This window comes from Bolinopsis microptera, chromosome 13, assembly GCF_026151205.1.
Source record: "Bolinopsis microptera isolate Bmic1 chromosome 13, MBARI_Bmic_1.0, whole genome shotgun sequence".
Lineage (NCBI taxonomy): Eukaryota > Metazoa > Ctenophora > Tentaculata > Lobata > Bolinopsidae > Bolinopsis > Bolinopsis microptera.
Genome location: NC_087084.1, coordinates 476,215 through 492,794, shown reverse-complemented (window position 1 = coordinate 492,794; position 16,580 = coordinate 476,215). Strand labels below are relative to the sequence as shown.

The 16,580-nt window shown below is 40.8% G+C and overlaps 1 protein-coding gene across 4 annotated transcripts in view; it reads right to left on the bottom strand.

Annotated features, from left to right (window-relative positions):
• LOC134825190 (uncharacterized) overlaps positions 1-13,965 on the bottom strand; it is a 34,154-nt gene extending 20,189 nt beyond the window's left edge. For 2 of the 4 annotated variants that reach the window (XM_063837339.1, XM_063837340.1), the window contains exons 1-5: positions 13,751-13,965; positions 8,921-9,025; positions 8,306-8,380; positions 7,912-7,956; positions 7,534-7,560 (exon numbers count right to left, since the gene is read on the bottom strand). In XM_063837339.1, coding sequence (XP_063693409.1) covers positions 7,534-7,560; positions 7,912-7,956; positions 8,306-8,380; positions 8,921-9,025; positions 13,751-13,780 — 282 coding nt within the window. In that variant the 5' untranslated portion in view covers positions 13,781-13,965. The remainder of the gene's footprint in view (positions 1-7,533; positions 7,561-7,911; positions 7,957-8,305; positions 8,381-8,920; positions 9,026-13,750) is intronic. The other 2 variants (XM_063837341.1, XM_063837342.1) reach the window with 1 other exon arrangement.
• Positions 13,966-16,580: the final 2,615 nt, after the last annotated feature.

Sequence of the window (16,580 nt, the reverse complement as noted above, 5' to 3'; positions counted from 1 at the left end):
TTGTGCGGATGATCTAATCTTTGCTTCAGATTCTGACATTTTAGATAATGAAGCCACATTGGAGCCAATATTCACTCCTTCAGATCTGATTAATGATTACACTTTAGCAGGAGTAGTGACGTCACCAGGAGTAGTGAAGTCACCAGGAGTAGTGAAGTCGCCAGGAGTAGTGACGTCACCAGGAGTAGTGACGTCACCAGGAGTAGTGACGTCACCAGGAGTAGTGACGTCACCAGGAGTAGTGACGTCACCAGGAGTAGTGACGTCACCAGGAGTAGTGACGTCAACAGGAGTAGTGACGTCACCAGGAGTAGTGAAGTCACCAGGAGTTATGACGTCACCAGGAGTAGTGACGTCACCAGGAGTAGTGACGTCAACAGGAGTAGTGACGTCACCAGGAGTAGTGAAGTCACCAGGAGTAGTGACGTCACCAGGAGTAGTGACGTCACCAGGAGTAGTGACGTCACCAGGAGTAGTGACGTCACCAGGAGTAGTGATGTCACCAGGAGTATTGACGTCACCAGGAGTATTGACGTCACCAGGAGTAGTGAAGTCACCAGGAGTAGTGAAGTCACCAGGAGTAGTGACGTCACCAGGAGTAGTGACGTCACCAGGAGTAGTGACGTCACCAGGAGTAGTGACGTCACCAGGAGTAGTGACGTCACCAGGAGTAGTGACCTCACCAGGAGTAGTGACGTCACCAGGGGTAGTGACGTCACCAGGAGTGACTCCTTCAGATCTGATTAATGATTACACTTTAGCAGGAGCTCCGGAAGGGTTCCGTTTCAACTGGCTTAATTTCTTGTGCAATATTTCGCCATTAATGCCATCTTACATTCCCCACACCTTATCACCAGTACCAGAACGAGATAACGTGATATCTGTAATGGAGACAGAAGCTAAGGAAGTTGAGGAAGCTGCTTCAAGTTCCTCATTACCAGGAGTAGTGACGTCACCAGGAGTAGTGACGTCAACAGGAGTAGTGACGTCACCAGGAGTAGTTACGTCACCAGGAGTAGTGACGTCACCAGGAGTAGTGACCTCACCAGGAGTAGTGACGTCACCACCAAGTATTGACGATGTTGATTTATTTGTTACAAAGATGACCAGATTTGAAACTAGCTGTGACCATGACAACTCAAGAGGAGACTTTTCGGATCAAAGTATCTTTACTAGAACCAATAATTGCGAATATGAACCTATTAATGAAGCTATTAAAAAGGTTAATATAAACTTTAATGCTCTACTAAACCCTCTTTCTAACTTGATAAGACCTTGTACCTTCACAATACAACCATCTCTCACTGATGGTAAAGTGAAGGAAATAGTCCAGCCTGTACTAGATCTGTCTCCCGTACTGGAAGATAATGAAGATGGTAAAATGAAAACCTTCCTACATATCACATCTCCTGCTAGCGGAGTTAGTGAGGCCTCAAATAGAATTGGTGCTCAAGAGACACAGGCCAACCAGATGATGAGGACCTTACCAGGAGACAAACCAGCAGGAGGGAGAGTAGTGACGTCACCAGGAGTAGAGACGTCACCAGGAGTAGTGACGTTACCAGGAGTAGTGACGTCACCAGGAGTAGTGACGTTACCAGGAGTAGAGACGTCACCAGGAGTAGTGACGTCACCAGGAGTAATGACGTCACCAGGAGTAATGACGTCACCAGGAGTAGTGACGTCACCAGGAGTAGTGACGTCACCAGGAGTAGTGACGTCACCAGGAATAGTGACCTCACCAGGAGTAGTGACGTCACCAGGAGTAGTGACATCACCAGGAGTAGTGACGTCACCAGGAGTAGTGACGTCACCAGGAGTAGTTACGTCATCAGCAGTAGTGACGTTACCAGGAGTAGTGACTTCACCAGGAGTAGTGACGTCACCAGGAGTAGTGACGTCACCAGAAGTAGTGACGTCACCAGGAGTAGTGACCTCACCAGGAGTATTGACGTCACCAGGAGTAGTGACCTCACCAGGAGTAGTGACGTTACCAGGAGTAGTGACGTCATCAGAAGTAGTGACCTCACCAGGAGTAGTGACCTCACCAGGAGTAGTGACGTTACCAGGAGTAGTGAAGTCACCAGGAGTAGTGACCTCACCAGGAGTAGTGACGTCACCAGGAGTAGTGACGTCATCAGGAGTAGTGACGTTACCAGGAGTAGTGACGTCACCAGAAGTAGTGACGTCACCAGAAGTAGTGACCTCACCAGGAGTAGTGACGTCACCAGGAGTAGAGACGTCACCAGAAGTAGTGACCTCATCAGGTCAGCGTAGGATCATTAAAAAGGTGGTGGTCACTTCAGTAACTGTAACAAGACATGTTGACGGTAAGGAAACAGCTCCTCCTCCGGTTAAAAGGAGCTCTGGGTTAATGAGTCCCCGAATATCCCGGGCACCTACACTGGAAACTATACACGCTGTTCAAGAGGGTCCGGAACCAACACAAGAGATTAAACAAGCTAGTAGGGTTATACATTCATCTCACAGAGTTAGATTTGGTAGGGCTCCAGAATCTAATGATAAATTTGAAAAGTACAAGAGGCCTAAGAAACCGAAAAAGATTAAATTGTCACTGCTTGACAAGGTGATGAAAACCGTAAAAACAGTGAAAAAATCAGTGTCCAAAAACTCATTTGATGGAAAAGAGATAGTTCAGGACGAACCTCCTGCTTCCAACCAACGCCCCTACAAAACTACACCTCCCGGACACAGGGAGGGATTACTAACGGAGCATGAAACTAGTATAGAGGGGCATATCAGAGGATCATCTACCAGTGTAGGAGATCTTTATAGTTTGACACGTGACCTTGAGGAGCACAAGTGGTCTCAGAGCAGTCTGGATTCCATCTCAGGAGGATCTCAAGTGAGAGAAACATTAGCCCCGCAGGAGTTCAGTATTACAAGTAGTTCAGGTAACACAGACTCAGTGCTCTCAGCTGGGTTACAATTCAGTGCTCCTCTATATGCTGGCTTCCCTAGTCCTCAGTTCGGAGAGAGACAGCTTGGTTACTATGGTGACGGAGCTAGGAGAGTATCAGATAGTGTGGTAAGCAGGAGGATGGAGCGTGAGACAACACTAGATAACTCCAGAGGGTTCCCTAGTCCTCAGTTCGGAGAGAGACAGCTTGGTTACTATGGTGACGGAGCTAGGAGAGTATCAGATAGTGTGGTAAGCAGGAGGATGGAGCGTGAGACAACACTAGATAACTCCAGAGGGTTCCCTAGTCCTCAGTTCGGAGAGAGACAGCTTGGTTACTATGGTGACGGAGCTAGGAGAGTATCAGATAGTGTGGTAAGCAGGAGGATGGAGCGTGAGACAACACTAGATAACTCCAGAGGGTTCCCTAGTCCTCAGTTCGGAGAGAGACAGCTTGGTTACTATGGTGACGGAGCTAGGAGAGTATCAGATAGTGTGGTAAGCAGGAGGATGGAGCGTGAGACAACACTAGATAACTCCAGAGGGTTCCCTAGTCCTCAGTTCGGAGAGAGACAGCTTGGTTACTATGGTGACGGAGCTAGGAGAGTATCAGATAGTGTGGTAAGCAGGAGGATGGAGCGTGAGACAACACTAGATAACTCCAGAGGGTTCCCTAGTCCTCAGTTCGGAGAGAGACAGCTTGGTTACTATGGTGACGGAGCTAGGAGAGTATCAGATAGTGTGGTAAGCAGGAGGATGGAGCGTGAGACAACACTAGATAACTCCAGAGGGTTCCCTAGTCCTCAGTTCGGAGAGAGACAGCTTGGTTACTATGGTGACGGAGCTAGGAGAGTATCAGATAGTGTGGTAAGCAGGAGGATGGAGCGTGAGACAACACTAGATAACTCCAGAGGGTTAAAGACTGTACCAATAAGAAGGTGCTCCTCAGCCGTTTCCATGGTTACACAGCAGGTTACACTTCAGGTTACACAGCAGGTTACACAGCAGGTTACACAGCAGGTTACACAGCAGGTTACACAGCAGGTTACCATTAACCACCTTGCTGTACAGAGAGGGGGTAGTTATAAACTTGGAAATAAAACTACTCCTTGTTTAATTGAGAGAGAGACAAGCCTGGATAGTCGCAATTCTCCTGTTTTTACAAAAGAAACACAACTCGTCCACACAAACAGGTTACAACAGATCTAACATTCAGCAATTAATGTAGATTTTGTTATTGAACTGCCTCTAGTATTCCCTAAGTATTCTGTTTTAAGTTGTTTGATTTAACCCAATCCCAACACAAGGCTCCCAGGAGGAGCCTGGTACCAGTACCTGTAGGTTACCATGGTAACACAGCAGGTTACCATGGTGACACAGCAGGTTACCATGGTGACACAGCAGGTTACCATGGTAACACAGCAGGTTACCATGGTGACACAGCAGGTTACCATGGTGACACAGCAGGTTACCATGGTGACACAGCAGGTTACCATGGTGACACAGCAGGTTACCATGGTGACACAGCAGGTTACCATGGTGACACAGCAGGTTACCATGGTGACACAGCAGGTTACCATGGTGACACAGCAGGTTACCATGGTGACACAGCAGGTTACCATGGTGACACAGCAGGTTACCATGGTGACACAGCAGGTTACCATGGTGACACAGCAGGTTACCATGGTGACACAGCAGGTTACCATGGTAACACAGCAGGTTACCATGGTGACACAGCAGGTTACCATGGTGACACAGCACAACACTCAGCTCCATATCTAAGACAAGCTCACAGTTTAAAACACATTCCTTACAGAGGTGACCTGGTTGCTAGGGGCATGGTTGCTATGGAGCATGAGACTTCGTTTGACACACCAGTGAAGCTATCCCAGAACAAATCCACTGGAGATTTAGTAGAGACTTCTTTACAAAGTACACACAATCCCTACCATACTACAGGTACTTTTTTAGAAATATGTTTTAACCTATTAGTTTAAAGGGAATACCAAATCTCTCAGATCGCACAAGAAACCCTCACTCCCACAGGAGATGTGAAAGAGAACAGAGCCGCTACAATGCAGTACGAAACAACATTGGACAATTCACATTGGAAACCAGGTGGTCCAGTAGGAGTACACGCAAAGTCTATGGTAAACCTGTATACATCAGGTAATCTCTAGTAACCTAGTAACCAGGTAGTAACCTAGTAACCAGGTAGTAACCAGGTAGTAACCTAGTAACCAGGTAGTAACCAGGTAGTAACCTAGTAATCACTAACCAGGTAGCAACATAGTAACCAGGTAGTAACATAGTAACCAGGTAGTAACCTAGTAACCAGGTAGTAACATAGTAACCAGGTAGTAACATAGTAACCAGGTAGTAACCTTGTAATCAGGTAGTAACATAGTAACCAGGTAGTAACATAGTAACCAGGTAGTAACCTAGTAACCAGGTAGTAACATAGTAACCATCAAGTAATCTCAAATAAATTTGAAGACTATAAATTGTTTTTCTGCTTTTTTCTGTTTTTCGGACTGTTCCCTTGTACAGGTATGAACAGCCGCCCCAGCAGAAGCACACACGCCACTATACAGTATGAAACCTCTCTACACAACCCTACACTATTGTCCCCAGTATATTGCAGCCAGCTCACTGGACGCAGTAGCGAAGAGTTAGTCCCACACGAAACTTCACTTTACCATCCAACTAACATAAAGTCTCAATCTATGATAACCTTGACCAGATCCAGCAGTGGTTACCCTGATTTTAGAAGGTATCGTGCTGACAATATTCAACAAGGTTATCCTGATTTTGTTAGAAGAGCCGCCACTATTCAGTATGAAACGTCTGTAGCTGTGCAACCTCCAAAAAGCCTCCGAGAGGACGTGACCATCGTGTAAATCAGAATATGGTCTAGGAGGTACTAGTGAAAGTGAAAGTGAAAGTGGAAGTGAAAGTGCGTTTGAACCCCTTCATAGCTCACATTCTAAACCAATGGTCGAATTTGTCAGCTACCCATTTAAGTGAACGGGATAATACCACATTTTGCCGCTGTTTTATTGAACATGGGTTGTAACATTGTGGCGAGTATATTTCATTAAATAGAAATTATCGTGGGTAATTTGATATTTTTATGTGATATATTAATTTGTGGAAAAATAATTTTGTTTTGTAGATTCGTATTTAAGATAAATGTGTTACATAATAATAATATGTAATATACATCATATCATAATGTTATATAATAATCATAAACCAAGTGATCAATTAAAGAATTGAAATAAATAAAATAAAAGAATTTGAATTCAGTTCAGTAATAGCACATTCACATTTGCTGCTGATTTGTTGCTCTCTTATCGCAGAGCTTATCTCTACTCACGACACCGCTCAGCCTGTCGCTCGTCTTGTTGTGTAACTTTAACTGTAATCATGGAAAAGATGGACTTGGAAAGTATTAACTACAGGTGGGATGAGATTTATTCTTGGAGCAAAGAGCAGTTGCGGAACTTTGGCAAACCGTACGGAAAAATGACGGACATAGCAGATCCGAAGTTTGCGAAATCAGTGAATAAGCCAGAACTTGTTGGCATTTGTAGTCGGTCTTATGAGTACATCGGCTATTTAATGGAAACTGTGGAATCGTACCGAAATTGCTGCACAACTCTTCAGGCAAAGTTGATTCAGAACCAGGAAACTCTCATCAGCGTTCAGCAGGAGCTCTCTCAGTGTAAGTTCGAGAAACTGGAATCTATGAAGAAAATCGTGGAAACCTCAGTCGCTGATTCAGTTAAAGAGGAGATTAAGACTTACAGCGCAATTGTCAGCAATTCACAGACGGTAACTGCCCCAGTTATCTGCCCAGAAGCCCTAAAAAATGTTGTGAAGACCGTAGTCGCAGAAGAGGACCGTAGTCGAAATCTTCTTGTTTTCGGTTTGCCGGAGGAGGAGCAGGAAGAGTTAGAGGGGAGAATCGGCGAGGTTTTAGAGGAAATAGGGCAGAAACCGAAGGTGGAAGTAGAGCGACTCGGCAAGAAGAAAACTTCTACCTGTACTCGCCCAGTGAAAGTCTGCCTGACCAGCTCCTTGATCGTACATCAAATCTTAGCAAACGCTCGGAAATTGCGACAATCAGCCAAGTTTAAGACTGTGTTTTTGAGCCCTGACAGATCACTGGAGCAGCGGGAAGCCCGAAAGGAGCTGATTGCCAGCATGAGAGCTAAAGCTTTAGCGGAGCCGGACAAAAAGTTTTACATTAAGGAGGGACAGATATTCAGCTGTAGTCGCAATTGAGTGTACTTATCAGTACATGTGTGATAATGCTTGTTTTTCAGTGTGAGTGAAGTATTAGTTAGTGCTAAGCGGGTGCCTACTAGGCTTATAACTTTCTATACAGGACTGGATAGTCTTCAGACTGTTTTAAAGCTTATTTTTAGTGCAAGAGTTGGTTGCTAGGCATTGCATTTATCTAAGCAGCGCCTGTATTCAATAATTAATGAAATCTTATTAGCGGATTTAGGTATATAATTATTGTATATATTATTGTATGTATAAATTCTTGAGTAAACATTAACCAGTAAACAAAGCTGGTTCCCAATCAATCAAAATGTACTTACACCAATCTCCTCATCTTCGTCAACGCACTGAAAATAGAGAAATAACTTTAAAATTAAGTTGTAGGATATGAATAAGAAGCAGAAACTAAAAATATAATAAATGCTGCTGTCGATAAAATGTCGCTACAAATAAGTTATGACATGATGCCGAGTTTTAAAATGCTGGATGCTAGATAACCACGGGAGTTATGTAGTTCTTAATTTTACACTTTTAATATAAAGATTGAATATGTAGAAGAATGCAACGATGCTTTTAAAGTTCTAATAATATGTAGAATTAAGCAGAAGATTATATTAAAGCTCAAACAATGCTTTTAAAATGCAGTGCTCTCCTGCAGAGGTGAACATTTTACATTTTCTCACGAAATCTTAATTTACCGTCAAAAATGTTTTCTGCCGGCTTTGTTTTCTTGAATCACTTGTCTGACAGTAAGACTAATTATTATAGGTATAATGTACAGGGGGGGGGGGCGGGGTTTAATGTACATGGGGGGGGGGGGGGGCGGGGTTTAATGTACAGGGGGGGGGGGGGCGGGGGGCGTTTAAATTTGGCGTGAAATTTGAGCTTATCTAAGATTTTTTTTAAAAAAAACTTCTTGACCTCTAAGGGTCAATTTCCAGTTTTGATCAGGTAATTCTTTACACTAATTGTGGCAACAAATCAGTTCAGTCTAAAACCAAGTCCGAGAGAATATTAATTTTGTCGATAATTGCGACATACCACGTGATAAGATGCCCTTATAAGGACACATCGCGTGATAGGCAGATTTACCTGGTGGTTGCTGTTTGCGAGTATTCCGCCGTCTCTTATTTCAGGCAGAGCACCCCTTTTATCTGACACCTCAAACTGAGAAATATTTATTAATAATTATTAAATACAACTACTGAGAACTGAGAAGTAGCATGGTAAATACAACTTAACTTTTGAAGATACAGGAAGCTTCAAAACATGTAATCTCAGAATTAAGAAACTCGGATAAGGATTAAAAAACGCAACTTCAGCTTCAAAAAATTAGAGAAAATATTGAAATTTAATCATACCATCGAGTATTACAAATACCTTATATGGCAATGTTACCATAGCAACACTACTTTATATGGCAATGTTACCATAGCAACACTACCTTATTTGGAAATGTAACCATAGCGACACTACCTTATATGGCAATGTTACCATAGCAACACTACCTTATATGACAATGTAATGAATGTAACCATAGCAACGCTACCTTATGGCTTATATGGCAATGTAACCATAGCAACACTACCTTATATGGCAATGTAACCATAGCAACACTACCTTATATGGCAATGTTACCATAGCAACACTACCTTATATGGCAATGTTACCATAGCAACATAACTTTATATATTAATTGCATCAAACCTGGATATCAACGTCTTCAATGTTTAACTGGTGAACAGAGCCTTGTGACTGGGGCCCGGCCACGAAACCATGGAAACCACTGTTTATATTGGGCAACTTTTCTGGCTGAAATCATAATTAATTAACATAATTAAATAACATATTTAGTTAACATGATTAATCAAAATAATTAGTTAACATAACTAAATAACATAATATACTCAATGATGGAAGTACAGTGTATTGGCTATGCCCCGCTTACTAGTTTAGCTCTTTCTAGTCCCCTGCTACACGGCATGTAAACAGGGATTGGCTAGTTAGAGGCGGTCCGTGTAGGCCTTACACTGTGCTTTCAGCAATACTCATAATTAAGTAACATAATTAGTTAACATAATTAAGTAACGTAATTAGTTAACGTAATTAAATAACATAATTAGTCAACATAATAAGTTAACATAATTAAATAACATAATTAAGTAACAGGATGGCCTGTTCGAGTGATTTCGGCAGATGCTCTGGCGGCAACGTACAGAGTAGATTATCTACATCAGAACGCAAAAGAAGAAGCACAGCACTAATCTTCACTCTAGCTACTTTTAATGTCCTGGGTATTACTTCTCCAGTTAAACGGGATGAACTTTTGAGAGATTGCTTTTATCGTAAAATAGACATTCTCGCTGTGCAAGAAACAAAATGTCGTCACTTTGAGGATTCAGTTTTGCATTTTACAGATGATGATGGGAAATCACACAAATATCGCTTCATAAACTTTCAGTAATTTGACAATAAGTGGCAAGCAGGTATTGGTTTTCTTGTAAATTCAGTCTATACCAACTACATCAAGTGTTACAACAGTATCAGTGACAGGGTTGCTTATCTAGATCTTGAGATACCAAGTAAATCAGGTAAACCAAGACTTTGCCGTGTTATCAATGCCTATGGACACACTCAAGTAAATTGTGATAAGTATCCGCAGAGACGTGATTATTTCTACAAGTTTCTTGGCAAAGCTGTTGATATCCCATCAAGTTGGGACTTATATATTCTTGGAGATTTCAACTCTCGACTCGGTAAATTGTCTCATTCAGATATTGTTTTCGGGTATAATGACTTTATGGGTATGTATGGGTCTGGAAAGAGGAATTCAAATGGAGAGCATCTTCTTAATTTTCTTGTTGATAAAAAACTTTTTGCTTGCAACACTAGCTTCCAGCACCCTGTCCGTCATATAACAACAAGAATTGGTTTTATGAAAGACTACTCAGCTCCTAAAAACTCACATCGCACTTTGCCCTACTAATCTCAAATTGACTATGTCCTATGTAGCAGTCGATTGAAGAAACTTTTAGTGAATTCTCGAAGTTATGGGGGTACTCTTGTTAAATCTGATCACAAAATTGTTATTACACGTTTCAACTTCAGTGACGCTCACCTTGTCTTCCCCAAACAGAAACCTAAAATGCATTTTGCTATCACAACCCTTGTCAGTAATCCTGCTGCTAAAATGCATTACAACAACACATTGAATGATATTCTAACAGACAGCCCTGTTAATCCTAACCCTGAGGAAGAAATGAATAGTTTGTTTCACAATGTACATAAAGCTGCTGAGGTTAGTATTGGATACCTTCCTAGGAAACGCCCTAAAAACTTTTGTAATGACCTTGAAATTCGAGAGATGTCTGATGAAAAGAAAGTTCTACAAGCTCTACTCAATCAGAACAACACCTCTGAAGATAGATCAGTTATACGTACCAAAATCAATCGTATTCAAAATGACACTCGTAAGAGAATCAAGCTCCTTCAAGAAGAGCATGCAGACACTCTTGCTGAAGAGATAAACGAAACTGATAGTTCTAGAGCATACTTTGCAGCCACTCGCCAACTAGCAGGTATCAAACGTGCTCCAACCATAAGTGTGCATGATGAAAACTCTAACTTCATAGGTACAGACACTGGAAAAGCTGCTACACTAAAGGACCACTTTGAAGAGAAGTTCACTGCAAAACATACAGTTGAGCCTATTGACACTTTCTTTGATCAACCTAGTCCTCTCGCTGACCCTATTACTGCTATTGAAGTTGAGATAGCTGCTAAAGCTTTGAAGAATGGTAGAGCCACTGGGCCTGATGATATCCCAAGTGAATTGATTAAGTATGCAAACAGAAGTGTATTTCAGAAATATGCAGACTGTATAAATACCGCATTTGAAACAAACACCACCATAACATCTATTGGAAAAGGCAACATTACTCCACTCCAAAAGCCTAAGAAACCACTTGGTCCAGCAGCAAACATCAGACCTCTCACCCTCTCAAACTGCTCCAGAAAATTACTGTCAATGATTACCCTAAAACGTATCCAAGGCAAGCTAGATCAGTACACCGGTCCTACACAAAGTGCTTACAAGAGAGGTAGAAGTTGTGGCGATATAATTTGGTCTCAACGTATGCTAACCTCAGTGGTACTTAGAAAGCATTGGAGCTACCACAGAATGAGTATAGACATGTCAAGTGCCTTTGACACCATCAGCAGAGAAACAGTACTCAATGTTCTTGAAGATGCTGGCTGTACTAGTGATGAAATTAGGATGGTACGGCTCCTACTATCAAACACAGTGTTGAAAGTAAAAGTCAATAATACTGTATCAATTGAGTTCCAAAGCACAACTGGAGCATTTCAAGGAGATGCACTATCAGGTAATCTATTTACTGTTGTTGAAGCCGCTGCACTTATTCACCTCAGATCTGTACTCTCCCAAGTATCATCAACACCTTACCCAGTGAATCATCCAATCCCTAATCCTCCTATCTCAGAAGAATTCATACCACTCGAAACAGGATACTCTGATGATATTGACTTTAATAACACTGAACTTGCTCCACTCAAAGAAATGCTTCCTATCGCTAAAGATATATTCCAGCAGTGGGACCTTCATATCAATTCTTCCAAGACTGAATTTGTCCATTTTTATTTAGCAGATCCTAAACCCACTGTTAAACGCAAGGTGATTGTTGGAAAAGTGTATAGAGGTGATGAAGAGTGGCGCTCTAACAAAACTTTAGGATCGTTGATGTGCACTGTTAAGGATATCAAGAATCGAATATTCCTTGGTAATGTTGCCTTTAGTAAATTTCAGAAAGTTTGGATGAAGAGCAAGATTTCAGTCCAAAGGAAGATCAAAATCTACGAGGCACAAGTAGTCTCTATTCTACTCTACAACTGCAACTCCTGGGCTGCACCACTAGCTTCGTTGAATGAACTTGATATTGCTCATCGCAAACACCTCCGAAGAATCCTCAACATCAGATGGCCTACTGGGGTTATTTCTAATGAGGCACTCTATGCTCGTTGTTATGTCACTCCCTTGTCTGTGAGAGTCTCTAAGTTTCGATGGAGAATGTTAGGACATATCTCAAGAGGACAGGAAGACTCACCAGCATACACCTCTATGTTATTTGCTATAAATTCTGATATTTTTATGGAAGGGAGACGGGGTAGACCATGTTTAAACTTATTAGATGTTATTAGAAAAGACTTGACTAGTAGAAATCTTGATATTAGACTTAAGAATTTGACTGATTTTGAAGACCTTAGATTTTTAGCTTTAGATAGGGAGGAGTGGAAGAAGTTAGAAGATGGTTGATGTTTTTGTTTTCTTTTTTATGCGTTTTGATATCTATAAGGTGCCTAGGATGCTCTTTTAAAGAGATATTTCGTACTTTGAAAGATTTACTACTACTACTAATTAGTTAACATAATTAAGTAACATAATTAAATAACATGATTAATTAACATAATTAAACCGTTAGACTAAGTTCCACAGTTTATATTGGGAAACTTTTCTGGCTTAAAACATCTCCGTTAGAAATTCGTAAACTGCACAATGTCAATTCATTGAAATGTTTTTAATTTAAATTAATTAACATAATTAACATAATTTAACTGCATCTGTAAGGTCTCCATCTTATAATAATGTTACAGTAAATTCTCCAGAATCACTTGTATTCAAAAAATATTAAAGTTGACATATCACGTGACCTGCTGCCCTTATAAGGACATATCACGTGACAAGGAACAATAAGTTTGAAAAGTTTACTTGACCTGCATGTCAGACACAGCTGGATAGTAGTATTACAGTTACCACTTCTATATACTTATATAGTAGATATAACACATCAGAACAGTGATGGTGAACTACCACTACTAACAGAGTGGAGTGCCCTGCTAGTATAACTTACTAACTAACTACAGGGGGGGGGGGGGCAGTCAATTTACATAGGCTGTATTTCATATTTGAGATCTGTGCAGATGGCATACTGTAACTACTCATTCGAGGATACCGTCGCCAAAATTTGAAAATTCGATTTTTAGGGGCCATACCCCATCAACATTGAATTCCTTATACTATAATTGTTTGTGAACATGTTAGAAACTCTATTGTAACATATTGCTATAGGTCATGAAATCAACAATATGATCTAAAAAGATGGCGGAAAACGGATGTAAAATGACGAAGTTATCAAGCGATTTGTTTATCTCGTTAGCAAAATTGATTATAGCGTGCTACGACACCGTAATTAGGCTCTCTGCAAGATTCCCATAGTAGCATAGTGCCAACCCAATCACCTGATCACACGTAATAATAATACTCGTTAAGCTTTATATATTAGGATGCAATGAAACTCGGTCATCTGAGAAGCTTATAGACAGTCTGGTTCAATCCCATTATTCGATCTATGAAATGAATGCGAAAATAAATCTTCAACGTATGTGAACTGACCTTTCCTTCCAAACCACCCCCCCCCCCCCCCCCCCCGAAAGTATAAGTAAGTGAGCTGCAGTACTGACCATGGATGCAATTCTAGTGTTAGCTCCCATGTTCTGGGGCAGGTCATGTCATCTAGTCAGTATACTGGCTAGTAGTATAGTTAGGGGGCTTCCTTATAGTCCTTCTCTCAGATGCCACCTTTATGTTGAGGTTCCCACAGTTTTATCGGAGATGTTATCCTTGCGTTATGTTCGGATGTGAGTCTTCCTCGCTGAGTTGTCCTTCATTCTGAGGTTGTATGGGGGTAATATAAGGGGGGTTCTAATATAAGAGGGTAAAACTAATAAAATATTTCAACCAGTCGACTGACAGATAAAAATGTAAACGGCTGCTCTCTTCGTCTCCAAACAAAAGTAAGTATTAAAACCAACAGTATGGTACCAAAGCAAATAAAATATCATTTGTCAAGATCTTTTTAGACAGAGACTCAACTTAAGTGTTCTTTTTACGAGTTACGAATATCTTAATAAACAGAGATGTACAAAACAAACACTATAAAATACACTTTTAAAACAACGTGACACCTTTTTAAAACACTGTGACAGTGCAAATATCTGCAAATTGTGACAGTGGATTGTCTGAAACACTGTTCGTATGCACGTCATTAGAAATACATCTCAAATAATTGCAGACCAATTTCTGCTGTACAAGTCAGGGAGTGTGATGTGAGGTGGATCACCTCCTTATATGGGCATAACGTGGATCATCTCCTTATATGGGCATAACGTGACGTGGTAGTTGTGAAGCACAGCAATTGGGAGGCTACTTGTCAAACAGACAACATTTGTAGTTATCTTTATATGTTATCTTTAAATGTTATCTTTAAATGTTATCTTTAAATGTTATCTTTATATGTTATCTTTAAATGTTAATTTTAAATGTTAACTTTATATGTTATCTTTAAATGTTAAATTTAAATGTTATCTTTAAATGTTATCTTTAAATGTTAACTTTATATGTTAACTTTATATGTTATCCTTAAATGTTATCTTTAAATGTTATCTTTAAATGTTATCTTTAAATGTTATCTTTAAATGTTATCTTTATATGTTATCTTTAAATGTTAATTTTAAATGTTAACTTTATATGTTATCTTTAAATGTTCAATTTAAATGTTATCTTTAAATGTTATCTTTAAATGTTAACTTTATATGTTAACTTTATATGTTATCTTTAAATGTTATCTTTAAATGTTATCTTTAAATGTTATCTTTAAATGTTATCTTTAAATGTTATCTTTAAATGAATTGTGGCACTTTGGTAGCAGCATTTTAGTTTCAATGAAGATATTTCGTCATTATACACTCCAAGTTAACGATATTTACAAGAATCAAACCTAAATCAAATCAGGAGTGGTTGGCATTCAATCTAACGAAATCGCAATTAGCGTTTTATTCAATCACCGTAAGGGGTCGTTCACGAGAGGGGGAGGGGGTTTCCAAATGCTGACGGTTGATTACGGGAGGGGGGGGGGGTTGGTTGTTGCTGTTAGGAGGGGCTATTGATTACGGTTGAGGGGGTATTGATTACGGTTGAGGGGGTATTGATTACGGTTGAGGGGGTATTGATTACGGTTGAGGGGGTATTGATTACGGTTGAGGGGGTATTGATTACGGTTGAGGGGGTATTGATTACGGTTGAGGGGGTATTGATTACGGTTGAGGGGGTATTGATTTCGGTTGAGGGGCTATTGATAACGGTTGAGGGGGTATTGATTACGGTTGAGGGGGTAGTGATTACGGTTGAGGGGTATTGATTACGGTTGAGGGGGTATTGATTACGGTTGAGGGGGTATTGATTACGGTTGAGGGGGTATTGATTACGGTTGAGGGGGTATTGATTACGGTTGAGGGGGTATTGATTACGGTTGAGGGGGTATTGATTACGGTTGAGGGGGTATTGATTACGGTTGAGGGGGTATTGATTACGGTTGAGGGGGTATTGATTACGGTTGAGGGGGTATTGATTACGGTTGAGGGGGTTGGTTGTTGCTGTTAGGAGGGGCTATTGATTACGGTTGAGGGGGTATTGATTACGGTTGAGGGGGTATTGATTACGGTTGAGGGGTATTGATTACGGTTGAGGGGGTATTGATTACGGTTGAGGGGGTATTGATTACGGTTGAGGGGGTATTGATTACGGTTGAGGGGGTAGTGATTACGGTTGAGGGGGTATTGATTACGGTTGAGGGGGTATTGATTACGGTTGAGGGGGTATTGATTACGGTTGAGGGGGTATTGATTACGGTTGAGGGGGTAGTGATTACGGTTGAGGGGGTATTGATTACGGTTGAGGGGGTATTGATTACGGTTGAGGGGGTATTGATTACGGTTGAGGGGGTATTGATTACGGTTGAGGGGGTATTGATTACGGTTGAGGGGGTATTGATTACGGTTGAGGGGGTATTGATTACGGTTGAGGGGGTATTGATTACGGTTGAGCGGGTATTGATTACGGTTGAGCGGGTATTGATTACAGTTGAGGGGGCGTATATTAGATATCTCGTTACCAACAAATTCAACAAAACAACTGCAACGAGAGAGAGGATATCTCGTCAGCAACAAATTCAACAAAACAACTGTAACGAGAGATATCTGCTACCTCTTCTATCGTACTCTCTGCTTAGCGGGGATTTATCTTTCTACTTTGACAATCTCTGACAAAGACAGTGTGCATGTTATCAGCTGGTGCATTACAAGCAGCTTCTTTAAATGCCATGTGAATTATTATAGTACTACATTAATAGTACTTTATTAGTATACTCTTTTGGATCTGTTTAAAACACAAAGAGTCGCAATTAAACAAAGAGTTTTTAAAAGAATTTCGTAATAATTGAAATTCTGTCTAATT